The sequence below is a fragment of the Chaetodon trifascialis genome, chromosome 14 (genome assembly GCF_039877785.1).
Source record: "Chaetodon trifascialis isolate fChaTrf1 chromosome 14, fChaTrf1.hap1, whole genome shotgun sequence".
NCBI lineage: Eukaryota > Metazoa > Chordata > Actinopteri > Chaetodontiformes > Chaetodontidae > Chaetodon > Chaetodon trifascialis.
In genome coordinates, this window is record NC_092069.1 from 6,537,672 (window position 1) to 6,551,328 (window position 13,657).

At 42.8% G+C, this 13,657-nt stretch overlaps 1 protein-coding gene across 3 annotated transcripts in view; it reads right to left on the reverse strand.

Annotated features, from left to right (window-relative positions):
- Positions 1-4,100: 4,100 nt before the first annotated feature.
- Positions 4,101-13,657, reverse strand: part of babam2 (BRISC and BRCA1 A complex member 2) — a 75,171-nt gene continuing 65,614 nt past the window's right edge. For all 3 annotated transcript variants that reach the window (XM_070979181.1, XM_070979182.1, XM_070979180.1), the window contains exons 9-12: positions 6,781-6,851; positions 6,548-6,630; positions 6,264-6,417; positions 4,101-5,049 (exon numbers count right to left, since the gene is read on the reverse strand). In XM_070979181.1, the coding sequence (XP_070835282.1) occupies positions 4,986-5,049; positions 6,264-6,417; positions 6,548-6,630; positions 6,781-6,851 (372 nt within the window). In that variant the 3' untranslated portion in view covers positions 4,101-4,985. The remainder of the gene's footprint in view (positions 5,050-6,263; positions 6,418-6,547; positions 6,631-6,780; positions 6,852-13,657) is intronic.

A 13,657-nucleotide genomic window follows, 5' to 3' on the forward strand; every position in this document is an offset into this window, starting at 1 on the left:
TTTTGGATGCACCTTGTTTCCTTCTGATTACCTCATCCTTGCTGCTGCCCCAGCTGTTTAACGTCTCTGTTCGCAAGATGATGATTCAGGATTTTCAATCTCTTTTTACACATTGCCTGTTTTTCTGTGACCGTCTTTCCATATATATATATATGCTCCCTCTGTCTGAGCCTCGCTCCGGTCTTCAACGCGTTCTCTGCTCTTCAAAAGTTTCCGCCGACTAGCCCGACTTCTGAGGTGAAGTGGGGTGAGTGATGGCAAGAGCTAACTCTGGGTTATTGCCCAGGAAGGTGCTCTTTGCTGAGCTTTAAGTGATCCTGTTTCACACAGTTGTCAGTTCCCCGGGCTGGCAGCTTGTTGGTGCCTCCGAGCTGGCTGCTTATAGGGTTGTCACCAGAGCAGTTAATGTTAATCTAATGCTAATATTCTTTTTTTTTTTTTTTTGAGCTTCCTTTTAGCTATGGACACCTGCCTCTGAAGCAGAAAGGCCTCCATTAGCATCAGGGCTGTAAGTTTCCATTATACTTGGTTAACTGTCCAGCCACCAGTAAGGCTCGGGTGGAGATGAGGTTCTTCTCACCTCAGGCCATCCAGCGGAGTAAAAACGATGCTTAAAACGAAGCTAAAACACCACTCAATTGCCCATTTGTCCTCTGAGAGAAAACGACCATCACTTGTTCCTCACGGCGAGTCCCAGTCCAGCAAAGTGTGAACCCAGCCAGGCCACAAAAAACACTCATCAATTTAATCATCCCCCGTCCACAGATTCCAAGCTAATTATTCCAGCCTTTAATTATTCCATCCGACTGCCGTTGAGATCTCTTAAAGACGGCTGGATTAGTGGATTTGGAGTATTAGCTCAGAGGGTTGGCAGACCTCTGCACTGTGATTCAGGGGGCTGAGAAACACATCTTCAAAAGGTACCTTGAGCAGCACCTTCACAGGATCATTACACTGGATAAATCCATGTTAAGTTGCTTAAAAGTGTGTAAAGGTGAGCCATGTTTAGGCGCAGACACTTTTGAGGGAGGAGGCTAACTGAATGTGACTTATGCATTGCAACAGTGACACAGATTAGCCACTTTGGAAGGAATTGTTTACAAGTTACTTAAAGGGCTTATGTCAACTTGGGTCAGCGTCGAGGACTGGAGACAACTTCAGGAATGAATACTTTTTTTCCAGACTGACAATCAAACTTAGAACATTTTAAGATACACCTTTTAAATGCAATCATTAAATGACTTGTTTCTTCAACTAATATAGACCGTTGATTCACGCTTCAGTTCACTCAAAGGTCCACGTCCACTCAAATTCACCACGATCGAAAATCAATTGCTACCGTTTATGTGCAAAGCTGCAATGTCTTGAGTTGACTGTCAAGTTAAAACTATTCTTTGCTCCTGCTTGTTAAAGATGCTACCCATCAGCCTGCTACCCCTCCTCCTCTGAGCTCCCTCCCTCTCAACCCCCCTCCCCAGATCTCCAAAATGAGAGCAGCTCGTCCCGCGGCTGACAGCAGAGATGTTTTGAAAGCAGGTCGGGAAAGGTTAGAGCAAGAAACATGGAGCGGGGCAGTGAAAAAGACAAAAAGAATCTTGCTTTTTAATTATTTTATTAAGAGCCTTGATGCTATTAAATGCCCCAGATACATTCACCCTATAGTTCTCAATTAGACTTGACAGTTGCTGCATTACCAACAATAAATATAGCAAAGGGCTGCGCCTTAGGCCAGGAAGGACCCCTAACTATGACCCCCATATTTAATGATGAAAACAAGCAAGCGCACACTCTGCCTCGGTCAAGCACATGCATGTGCATGTAGATGTATGAGCATGTGTGCACATACACATGCACGCACGAATGCACGCACACACACACACACCCTCTGTGTGTTGTGGCTCCTTGTTACACAAGCACACTGGGGCCTGTAAAAAAAAACAAACAAAAAAAAAACACAGCATCTCTAGGATTTTAAAACGCATAAAAAAAATTTAAAAAAAGTACACCGGCACACATTTGGAAGTGACTGAGTGATTTTAACTTTATGAGTAAGACAGCACAAAAACAATAAAGAAGTTTGTTTCCTTTAAAAATGCAATTCATGTATTTCCAGCTCTTGGGACAGCCGGTTGTCGAGTACAACAGCTATTCGATGGCCCCAGAGGATCAATCCTATTTAATTTGGTGATCCCTGACTTCCTCTAGCACCATGAGCAGGTCAAACTTTTCCCAAATTCCCTGACATTTGGAATTAATTTTAACATTTAATGTTCATTTTTAAGGCCCTCCATGGCCCTGCATCCCAATGTCTCTGCCATGTTTGTGAGCACTGAACCAGCGAGACCCCTCAGGTCATCTGGAACAGACTGTCTTTTTATTTCCTGGGTCTCCATTAGAACTGGTGAAGCTGCCTTTAGCTTTAAAGCCTCGAGCTGGTGAAACTTCCTACCCAGTCATGTCAGGTGAGCTTCAACGCTGCCATCTTTTGAAACTTAAAACAGTCCATCTAATGGTCATTTTATTTCCACTTCTCTGAATGGTTTTAATTCACCTTATTATTTTTACTGGTTGGTTGCTGGCCTGGTTCTTAACTTATTCGTATTATTTCCTGTATATGTTTGTTTTAATTGTGTTTACATGTCTAATGTTTTACTATTCACAAAGTCTTTTGTGGCTGCAGCTCCCATGTGCAGCACCCTGCGCTTCCAGCTGGAATGAAATGTACAATATGAATACAATTTTGCTTGCTTGCCTGAAATATTTTAACATCTACTGTAGTACATGAATTAACAAAAAAATAATGACATTTGTGATCTGAATGACTTTGGTGATCCACTGACTTCTAGAGGATGTGTCTTTAATGCCAAACATTAGCAGTAGCTGTTAGCTTTGACACTGATATTCCCCACAGGATAAATAACTGGTGACTCCCACATTAATGCAGCGCTTTGGCTTATCCAAATGTCTGCAAAACTAATGACATTCATCAGCCTCAGCTGTATTTTGTGTTCAGTGACAATCAATTAGCAAATGTTAACATGCTAACATTCTAAAATAAGATGGTGAACATGGCAGACATCACCTGCTAAGCAGCATGTTACATGGCAACTATGGGCATGTTAGCATGAATTCATGCAGCATTTAGCTCAAAGCACTGAATTGCCCAACAGTTTCCAGTTTAATTTAGTTAATTAGGACTGGGAAAACTGATTTTACTGAAAGCTTCAATATACTCTATTTGTCACTTAATACCACACTGTTACACACAAATATGGATGCCTCACATCAGTCAAAGGCCTTAATTTAGAGTAATTAAACACAATTATATTGGATCTTTCCCATCCACCCACTGACATTAAAGCTGCAGTATGTAAGATCAAGAAGAGAGCAAACTTAGCTTGAAAATTTTAATCAACACAAGTTCCACGCCACTCCCCCTCCCTCTCTGCTGCACTCATACCCCGCCTCCAAGCCCCTCCTCCCTGCAGCGTCTGTCGTGACAACCAGTAACGTTAGCCTTAGCATCGGAAACAAGCTAACTCTGCCCAGCCGCTACATCACAGTCGCTAACATACCGTGCACACTGTGGAGTGTTACTGTAACAATCACCATATTAGCTTTCTGGTTATTTGTTGTCTTAGCCGTATATTCTGTCGTTGGCAGCGGCGGTATGGGCAGTTTCTCCTTTGCGGGTGGCTGTTGCTCCGCCATAGCTTTCACTAGCCTCCTGACGCCGCTCACAGAGCTGTTTGACTGAGAGGCAGCAGGCAGCATGAGCGGAGGGAGGGTGTGGTTCGCAGAGTAGTGTGAGTAGTGATTGACAGATGTCAGACACTCCCTCAGATGCTCCTCCGGCTCTGATTGGTTGTTTTGTGTCAGGCACGGTGGATTCTTGCAAATTGCTGTAGGAGCAATAGGTGGGAGCAATGGAGCCATTTTTTTTCACAGATTACATGTTTCATGTACTGCTGTCTGGGCATAGGGGGAGTTTTAGCAAATAGGACAAAAAATTACTTTTATACAAGTTACCTACTGCAGCTTTAATGATAATATCCAACAAACAAAAAGTACAGACCAAAGACAAAACAATGTCCACTGTAAGGGGAACAGTTTTCTTTACTGGGTAGAAATCTTGACAAAACATATTCTAGCTTACAGTGCTGTCAACATGTCAGAAAAAGACTTAATAGGGCTTTAAACGGTCAAATGGAACAGACAATTAAAAGGCAAAAAGTAGAAGACCAGTTTAACATCAATGTCGGGGCCAAACTTGACAGCCGTGAGTGGCAAAGACAAAGGAACAGTGAACAAAGGTGTTTTGCATCGTCACTACAGCTCTTAGTGATTTACATGTGGTTAATAGTTTACATATCGTTTACATATATCTGTTCATAGCACGGCAGCTCTGGACGGAGTGCAGTGAGCCCAATCCTCTGTGGTCTGACTGCTGGAAGCCAGGCATCAAATTGCACAGGTTGTCACATCAAGTTTGGCGTTTCTCTTCAAAGGCCCTTTACTGTGAGCTGGCGACAAGAGAGAAACTATCATCATTTCATCCCGCTCCCTCAAAATTCTGTGACATGAGCACAATGTTCACAGGTCTATTTTCACATAGAGGTGAAGGAACTTAATCACTACATCAACTGCTTGAATCTACAGCATCATTCCTGTGTGTGTTGTAACTGTGGCACACTGCAGTGCCTGGATCACTTCTTCTAAACGTCTATACCAAAGCGGCTTTTCACTAAAGCTAAGATAAAAAGTGAATGTACTAAGAGGCAACCATTTCAAGGTCAAACTGTGGAATTTACAGAGTCGCTGTGCAATAAGCACACTGCCATTCTCACGGTGCTGTTTCAGTACAGTACATTTCAGAAACGTAAGCCCGTGCATACTCATATACAGGTGGCATGCACAAACACACACACATTCACAGACGCACTCCCACAGGCAACTCTCCAGGCATGTCATTAAGCTAGAGGGTACTAGAGTTTCCCGTTGGCAAAGGCTCCCTCTTGGAACTGAGGGATAAAGCTCTTGAAGTACGCCCTGGGTGAGAGACAGAGAGAAAGAGAGGGAGGAGGGGGAGGGAGAGAGAGGGAGTACAGAAAATAAACCATCAAAATATGACAATAATTGTGTTTCAACTGCTTCAAAGCATCTAACAAATCACTGGGTCAGTCCCCAGCATGTATCAAAGTACAGATGAAAGGCAGAATGTCTTCACTTGTTACAGTTACAGCTGTTCACAACATATCTGCTCTCCATGTGTTAACGCAGGGAAGCACGAGAGACATAACTACAAATCAAACGGGCTAAAAGAGATTCAGGTGGCGTGTTCAGGTTTGTGTGCGTATGTGTGTTTGAGTCAGGTTAGACTTAAAGTCAATATTTCAACAGGCACATGAGAAGATTGGTGCCGAGCTGTTGGTTCAATATGTTGCTTGGTTAGCGTAGCTTAGCATCAAGGCTGGACGCAGGGGGGAAACAACAATCCTGGAAGGCCTTTCAGCCTTATATAATATCTGTTTACCTCTTTGGAGGCAGAGGCATGCTAAATATGAAATGACACAATGTTTCTTATTGCTGCAAATGAATACTTTGCTACTTAGCTAAACAAACAGCTAGCATGGTTAGCATTCTGATTGCCTTTAAGAGTTAGCAAGTAAGAACATCTACAAATATAGAATAAGAACCAGGTTGAAAAATACCAGAATTTTCCTTTAAACAATCTCTGCTGAGCTAAAGCTCTTGCACTCAAAATCTAGGAGCTAATAGGTCAATATCCAAAGAGGGTTGCAGAACTTTGTGGAGACATTAAGATGCAGTAAAACAAAGAAACAGAGAAGGAAAAAATTACACAATCTCTGAGCAAAACAGATTATGTGTTGCCTTCTGCACCGTCTGTAGTTGCTCAGATCTTTCAAATATTTACAGAAGTTATTAACCTTCGCCATGCAAAAAGCAAACAGCTTTCACATTGTAGCCGCCATCTATAGATTAATAGGATCACACCAGTTTATGTTTACTGAGGGTGGAATAAAACCTATGAACAGCCACAATACTATAGTGTAGTCCAGACAATATGGTCTCATTGTATGATATATCTAATGCAGATCACACGTGATAGTCAGCATGATAAATGGCTGTATGACATATCAGACTGTTTCATCTGTCTGACTCTTTTTGTGTCCATGTTTTAAACGGCTTTTGAGGTTTAAAAATCTCCAGAAATCTAATTTAATGAGGCAGGATCGACTCACTTGGCCCTCTTTGCCATCTCATTGCCGTCCCAGCGAGGGCTGTAGGGATACGACTTCTGCACCTGAGAGTAGAGCTGACCGCTGTTGGTGAAGTGGTACACAGACTGGAAGGTGAGGGTGGGCTGGTCTCTGGGAAAGTACAGCGGGAGATCCACTGCAAGAAGCAGACAGAGGGAAATGGATCGGAGACAGATGGATCATAAGGTGGCCACAGAGCATCAGATGTGATCCAGGCAGAGAATAAGCAGACCTCAGCGTGAATGCGTGTTCTGTGACTTTCCTACCATGCACGAGGAAGCAAAAGTCCTTCCACATGAGCAGAAGAGTGAGTTTTGTGAACCCTTCTGCATCATACTCCACCATGCCCCTGCAACACACACATATTCAAGTCTTACTTGGTCTTTTTTTTACTGCAATACCTCCTTGTGAAAAGACAAGGACAGTGACCAATGAATGACCACGAACACATGCTGCGATCGCTCCAGTGAAGGACGATCCTCCTGTCGAGCTGACTCACGTTCCAAAGTGGCTGAGGAAGGCAGCGATGTACTCTCTCCTCTTGTGATAGCCTTGGATAACGTACTGCACCTAGAGAGAACACAGTGAGAGGTGTAGTACACACAATGGACTGGCAAGACGCAAGACACATATATCTGATCAAACACACTTGTTCATGGAGTGCAGAGAAGCAGGGGGAAAAGGCTGTATGACGTAAAGCAAAGCAGTGGCTTAAGGTTGTCCAAATAGGTTTCTCCAGTGGTGCCAAAGGCCAGTGTTTACTGTTCTGCCTACAGGACACATGAGGTATTGCAGCGTATAAACAAACAGGTTCTAGCTTCTAAGAGGCTGTGAGAGGTGACGGCGGCTGTCTGACGAAATCTCACCAGACATGTGACTGAATCCTTTATTGGAAATTCATTTTTTTTTTGGTGTTTGTTTTCAGTCTCATCAATTACATTCCCCTTTGAATCTCCCTCTGCAGCAGCCCTGTCCACACGGCTGCAGGATGAGGTCCTTACAGGCTGAGCTGACTCCCAGTCTGTGTACAGTCTGGGAGGAAATGCCAGCGACATACTAGCAGAGAGGCTTTCTGAGCGAACCCTCCCAGAATGTAAACACTGCCTTGGCCTGTAGACAGATTAACAGAGGTGAACTTTTTAATGGTTGCTTTCCCTTTAAAACCAGACAGCTCAGAGTGCAGAAGGAGTATTACATGCAATCTTTGTAGAGGCGAATTTAAATGTCACTGAAGTGTAAAGTCTTTAGCTTACCACTTGACAGCCAAATAGCTGGTGTTAAAAGCTCTGACTGTCTGCTCAGAGTCCTGTTATCTTTAATATAATTTATCCATTTCACTCAACATTTTTCCATAGAGCCTCAACATGATGCGTTTTTATTAAGACATTGATAAAATATCAGTCTCTCGTTCATCTCAGAAGCTACGTGCATGTTCAGCAACATTGTGCATATTAGAAAAGGGGAAAAAGGTTGTAGCGCTTGCCTTTCGGTGGGGTTTCTTACATCCTTGTAATGTCTACACACTAAGTGAGTTGGAATATAGACATATTATAGACGCTAATGTCTTTAGCGCATGGTGACAGGTGTGAGTAACCATTATCTTTAAGTCCAAAGAGGAGAAGCTCAGGGCTTGCTTGACTGTTGAGCATCCTGGGCAGGTGAGAAAGCCTGCAGTCAGCCAGCCAGCCAGCCAGCCAGCCAGCCATGAAGGTGACCTGCTGCGTTCACCTAGCAAGACTAAGCCTGAGCAGGATGGTTAAATATCAGCGCGCCTCAGATTACTGAACACAAAACAATTCTGCAGCAGAATTCTCTCAGTCTTAAAATTAGACATCCACGCTATTTAATCAAAGGCACATGAGTGAAATGCAACAATGTGAAATCAATCCTCATAGCAGTGGGAATATTTTCAGCTATGGTCGACAGACAGCTGGGTTCTGATAGCGTTTGTGCTTTGGATCTGGTTCCCTGGATTCGCTAAGTTCAGAGACAAACGGATATCTTCACAAACCTTTTTTTCTCTTCACATTCAGCACAGCAGAGGCACAAAATGTTCAGGTAATGCTTATTTTTAGCCAGCACTGACCTTCACTCTCAACAGTTAAAACTGGAACATCAGTGGCAGATTATACTGTATCAGCTGATAAGTGTTCATTCAGTAATAGCTTTAGGAAACTTTTGGCTGTTGTTTGGGTAATGTGCTTTCTGCAAGCTGGTGTCTGTATTCATGCAGATTGTTTTTGAGGAAAAAGAAACATCACTCTGTCGCAACACCGCATGGTCAGGATTGGACCATCAGAGTGGTGACTCCTCACCTCACATCAACTTTAGGGGCATTTTAAAGCTAAAATCTCTGATTAAAATGACATCAATATTTATGAATCAGGACCTCAAATGTTGAATGAACCTAAATAGATTCAGTCAGGAATCCAAAAGGATTTCAATTAGATAAGAACTGGTTCTGAATTCAATAAAACTTTATCAAGTCCCAACTGAAGTTATACATGAACTTGCTCTGTATATTGAAGCAATCCAGGTTGCTCATCACAAGATATTATGATAAAGTTTCCCATGATACAAATGTCCCCATGGGACTGTGTGACATATGAGCCAGGTTTTCCATGGTGCATTGTACAATGCTAGAATCATGTCATCAGAACAAATAATGACAGTTTTCGAGGCGATCATTCAGATTGTTATCTGCTAACTGAAGGGATCAAAAGAAGAGACGTGGCAGACGTGGCCTGTGACTCAACTCACAAGATGACAGCGATCAATCATGCAGTAATTGTAATGTCAGGGAAACAAATACCTTCTTTAAAGTAAGAAGTTTAACATAGTTGAGCACCAGCAGGCTAAAGTTACAGGGACATGTTTAACCGAACAGAGACGGTTCAGGGTGAGCTTTGTTGAAGGTTAATAACACTCATGTATTACTGTCAGGTAGGTAGGTTTGTAATGCAAATCATAGCTGCTCCACTTTTAATACTAGATGAGCCCCGTTTCAGCCTCTCTTCACTGGTTTTAAGAATTGATTTCAAGATCCGGGCTGTTGCAATCGAGGCTCCTCAGCTCTGGAACCCCTACCTGAGGATCTGAGGCTTGCAGAATCAGTGACATCACTATCTTTCCAAAAAAAAAAAAAAAAAGCATTTCATTCATTCTAGCAGCTCTTATCTGTTTTATTATTAGTATTTATCTGCATTATCATGGATTTGCCTCAGTCCTGATATGTCTTAATCCCATTTTAAAGCACTTAATAACTCTGTTTTTAAAAGCTGCACAAATCCATTTTATTATTTATTATTGCTATTATCATAAGGTGCTCCAGCAATGCAAGAACAATGTGACAGTATCATGTGATACTGGTGCATCAGACATGCATAATCAGTCTGTATTACACTTATTATTTGTCCCAGCCCTAAATCGCAACATAGTAAAATCGTGAGGTTGCTTTGAAGACAGGGTATGCCACAAATAAAGCTAGAGACCGTATTGTCAAATGCATGGCTGCGATTACTCATCAACCATGTATGAATGACGGCATTTTGTGAAAGGGAAAAGTTGTAATCTGATACATGCAGTCGTGTGTGTGATGGGTCTCATCTCTGCGAGAGCTCTTAAACACAGACATGCACAGTGACTCAGCCTCCTGTTCAATTATGTTTACATGGGACGGTGGAGGTGGCAATTTAGCTTTCTCAAAAGCTGCAAGGCCACATACTCAATAAGCTGTTTATCTAGTTACACTGCATGCGTGTGTGTGTGTGTGTGTGCGTGTGTGTGTGTGTGTGTGTGTGTGTGTGTGTGTGTGTGTGTGTGTGTGTGTGTGTGTGTGTGTGCGTGTGTGTGTGTTTGTGCCTCTTTTAAGGGAACTGTGGATCACTGAACTTTCCCCGCCCATGCTGTGAAAGGATTTCCTGCTCCCACTGTCACTCTGACATACAACCAAGCTTTTTTATTGGCTGTCTGGACGTTGGAGTGATACAAGACAGGTGATGTTGTTCTGCAGGTATTCAAACCTGCCTGCACCCATGAGTTGCTCACCCGCGCATCCATTTATTGTGTTTGTGCATTTGTCTGTGGGGAGTGTGATGCAATAAGGCCGGAAGTGCTTCCTGCTGCGTGATTAAGCAATTTCTTCCCTCTCTGTCACATACGCATTCACACCACCCCCAGCTTTCATATTATAAAGAGTGACTGATCTGATATCTGACTGCAAATTCATTAAAAAAAATAAATAAATCGATGTCTTGAGATCAAAACTCAAATCCTGTGGGAAAATCAGATTGGAAAGAAAGAATAATAACTGAAAGAATCACTTGAAAGAAAAGGGAACACAGACCTCAGCCCTTGCTGTCTGTCTGCCATTTCTAAATAAATGACTTCATTATGACATGTCACTACATGTTAATGAGAGGAGTAAGCACCCATGGTGCACTGCTAAATGAGCTCAGCTGCGGTGCAAAAGTCTCATGAACACCTTCATATTTGTAAGAAAGTTCAGTCCGCAGGTGAGATCATACGTTTGCCGTCTACTCAGCTTCTAGGAAATCAGCTCCCACAAGTCATTCTGTTTCTGCGCAGTGAAATCACTGCATAGGTGGATCCTGGCTGATGATGTAGGTGTTGTGCTCTCGAGTGCTGCCACCGTGACTTTGATGGCAGAATTGACTAGTGTCATGGTGGAAAAAACTGTAACATTCACATTTTTTGCACGACCTCCACAATCCGGATGCAAATCCCAGGCAAGCATTACTTACTAGTTTCTGATTAGAAATGAGCAAACTTACAATCCACAATTCCTTGCATTGCAAACAGATGAAATCCATCATTTAATAGAACTCTAGAGTAGAGTTTCAGGAAGAAATCATTGTGCGTAAAGTGTGCTTCAGTGATTTGCAGGTGAAAAGGTGCTTGTTGGTCTGCTGTACCTGGACTAAATTCTGCTGAGAAGTTGAACTGTTTCAGACTCTAATCTTTATTTCAAACAGCAATTTGATTATAACTCCAACATAAAACAGGTTCTACAAAATCTTGCGAAAATAATTGTTAGCAGAGGAAGTTAAAGAGTAAAATCCTTTACATACATTTACCACAACTGACCAGAGAGACACCTGAGCTGACACCTGAGACCAAAAGACTGAAATACCTATTTTCACGTGCTGACAGCAGAGTAATTTAACCCTGAATACAACACCTGAACCATCCTGAGAACTGGCTGCTTTCTATTTTGTTTTGTGTTCTTGTAAAGTGCACACTTGTGACTTCACACTTTAAATAAAGGGACTGTCGAATTATTGTGCTGGTTTCGGAGTGAGATGCCGCCGCAGTATCTGTGGCCTGGTCACTTAGCGATCACATTTTCCTCCTCCAGTCTTAACGGAGTTATTGCTGTACAGTGATGTGTTGACCAGATGACTACTGTGGTTGATTTTGCTGACCACGCTTCTCCTCTAATTTGCATAGTATGTGTGAAAATGCAATGAGAATGCCAGCAATGAGAACACATACTGCACATACCAGCCATCAATTAAAATGAATTTCTCTCAGTATCATGTCAAAAAAGATGACGATCGGACGGTTTCAGTTCAATTCATTGAAAGCAACTTATCCCCTGTGTTGTGTGAGTTGATCCCGTCCTGTATGTACATTGGAGATGACTGAAAGCCCCTCAGGGCCCGTTAGCTTCCCAAGCTGATTTTCATGAGTAACTGTTTTAATGATGCAGATGCCAGGTGCTGCCATCACCCAGCACAATCATCGTCAGTCACAGCTGAGGTATGTGGCAGTATAGTTGTGTCAATACAATCACAGCATCTGGAATAAGTGGGAGGAAATAATTGATGGTGTTAAAAGAACAAAACGACGGCACGGCCTGTCCTCGCAAAGATAATGAGAATCTTTGTCTGGGATGGTAGAATGGTGTCTTTCTCTCCTTCTTTCTTGCTTTCCCGCCTTTGGCCTCACTCGATAAATCTCACAAAAAATAACAGATATACAGACGTCACATGTTGCTTTGTGTCTCTGCTTACGCTTTCAGCCTCTGTCTTTCCCCTCTGACGAGTCCACTTTGAGAATACGCTCCCAATACACACAAAAGTCCATTATAATGGTAATAGTTGGAACGTTTAGCGTTCACTCTGCATCTCTCAATATCACCATCTTGAAGATACGTAGAAGCAGCAAAACTGCTATGCTGATAACTAGCCGTCAGAATCCTCTGTGCATTCTTCTCTGTAGTGTTGCTCTAATAGCTCAGCTTTCATTAAGGCCGTCACTGTTGGTTACATTACGACCCGTGCGGCCTAATGAGAAACTAAGCTGCAGAATGGATGTTCTTTTGCTCATTTGCAGTGCCTCACACGAGTAAAGCGCTAACAGGTTAGCATGATCCCAGCCTCTGAATCACCGCCTGCCCTCATCTGCGATTCGTTCAGCCGTTTGAAGTGAAACCGAGTGTCAGTTCAGTCGAGTTATCAGGCTACAAACAGGTGACTCCAGATTTGCTGTGGCTGTAACACACTGTAATAGAATTCCTCCTGAAAAGGCAGCAAACAGCCTTGTCTGTACTCCTGTTTTTTTTCCATCTACAGTGCTGAATACAAAATGCTTCCACACATTACTTCTCACTTTCAGATGGTTTTGTGTCATGGTAATCCCTTCACAGCTTGCATGCGGAGGGGCATGAAAAAGATCCTCAGACATTTTGCGAATGTCCCCCGCTGGAGTACAAGGCCTGCTGCGATTATACCCTTCTAATTTGGACAGGTCACTACAGACTGTCATTTTTCCCCCCATGTACAAAGGATCGTTTGAAATTCAAATGAAGCAGCAACAGCGTGCCGTGATACTTCGGCTAACAAACCAATGCTGTTCAGTACAGTTCGCGGCTCTGTTGTGTTGGCTGCAGTGCTCTTTACTCTGCTGTCAGGGGAACAAGATGTTTGTTACAGTATTAAGTCACAAGACGTCTCTGGCACAGAAAGAATAATCCCTGAAGCCGCATTTTAGTTTATTTATTGTGAATTTTAGAATACTTTTGAATTGAACAACAGCAGTTGGCCAGCATTCAGAGCTTAGTGCTGGTTACACTTTGCATACTCTGAGAAAGAAATGGCCCTGAGAGAAATGGATGGGAGTGACTTGTGATCCAGGCAGCACGTCTCGCACTGTACACTGAGAAATTCAGATCTGCTATCTAAAATAGTGATGGTGACATTATTAATGCTCCTCCTTCCTTGTTTGATATTGCCTTACTGTTGATTCTGCTTTGAACATGCCTCTCCAAACACAGCCTGTGCTGCTGCGACTCTTTCAGGGAGCTGGAGGGAGAGGTTCTGTCACTGCTGCTGGACTTAAACACCCAGAGACAT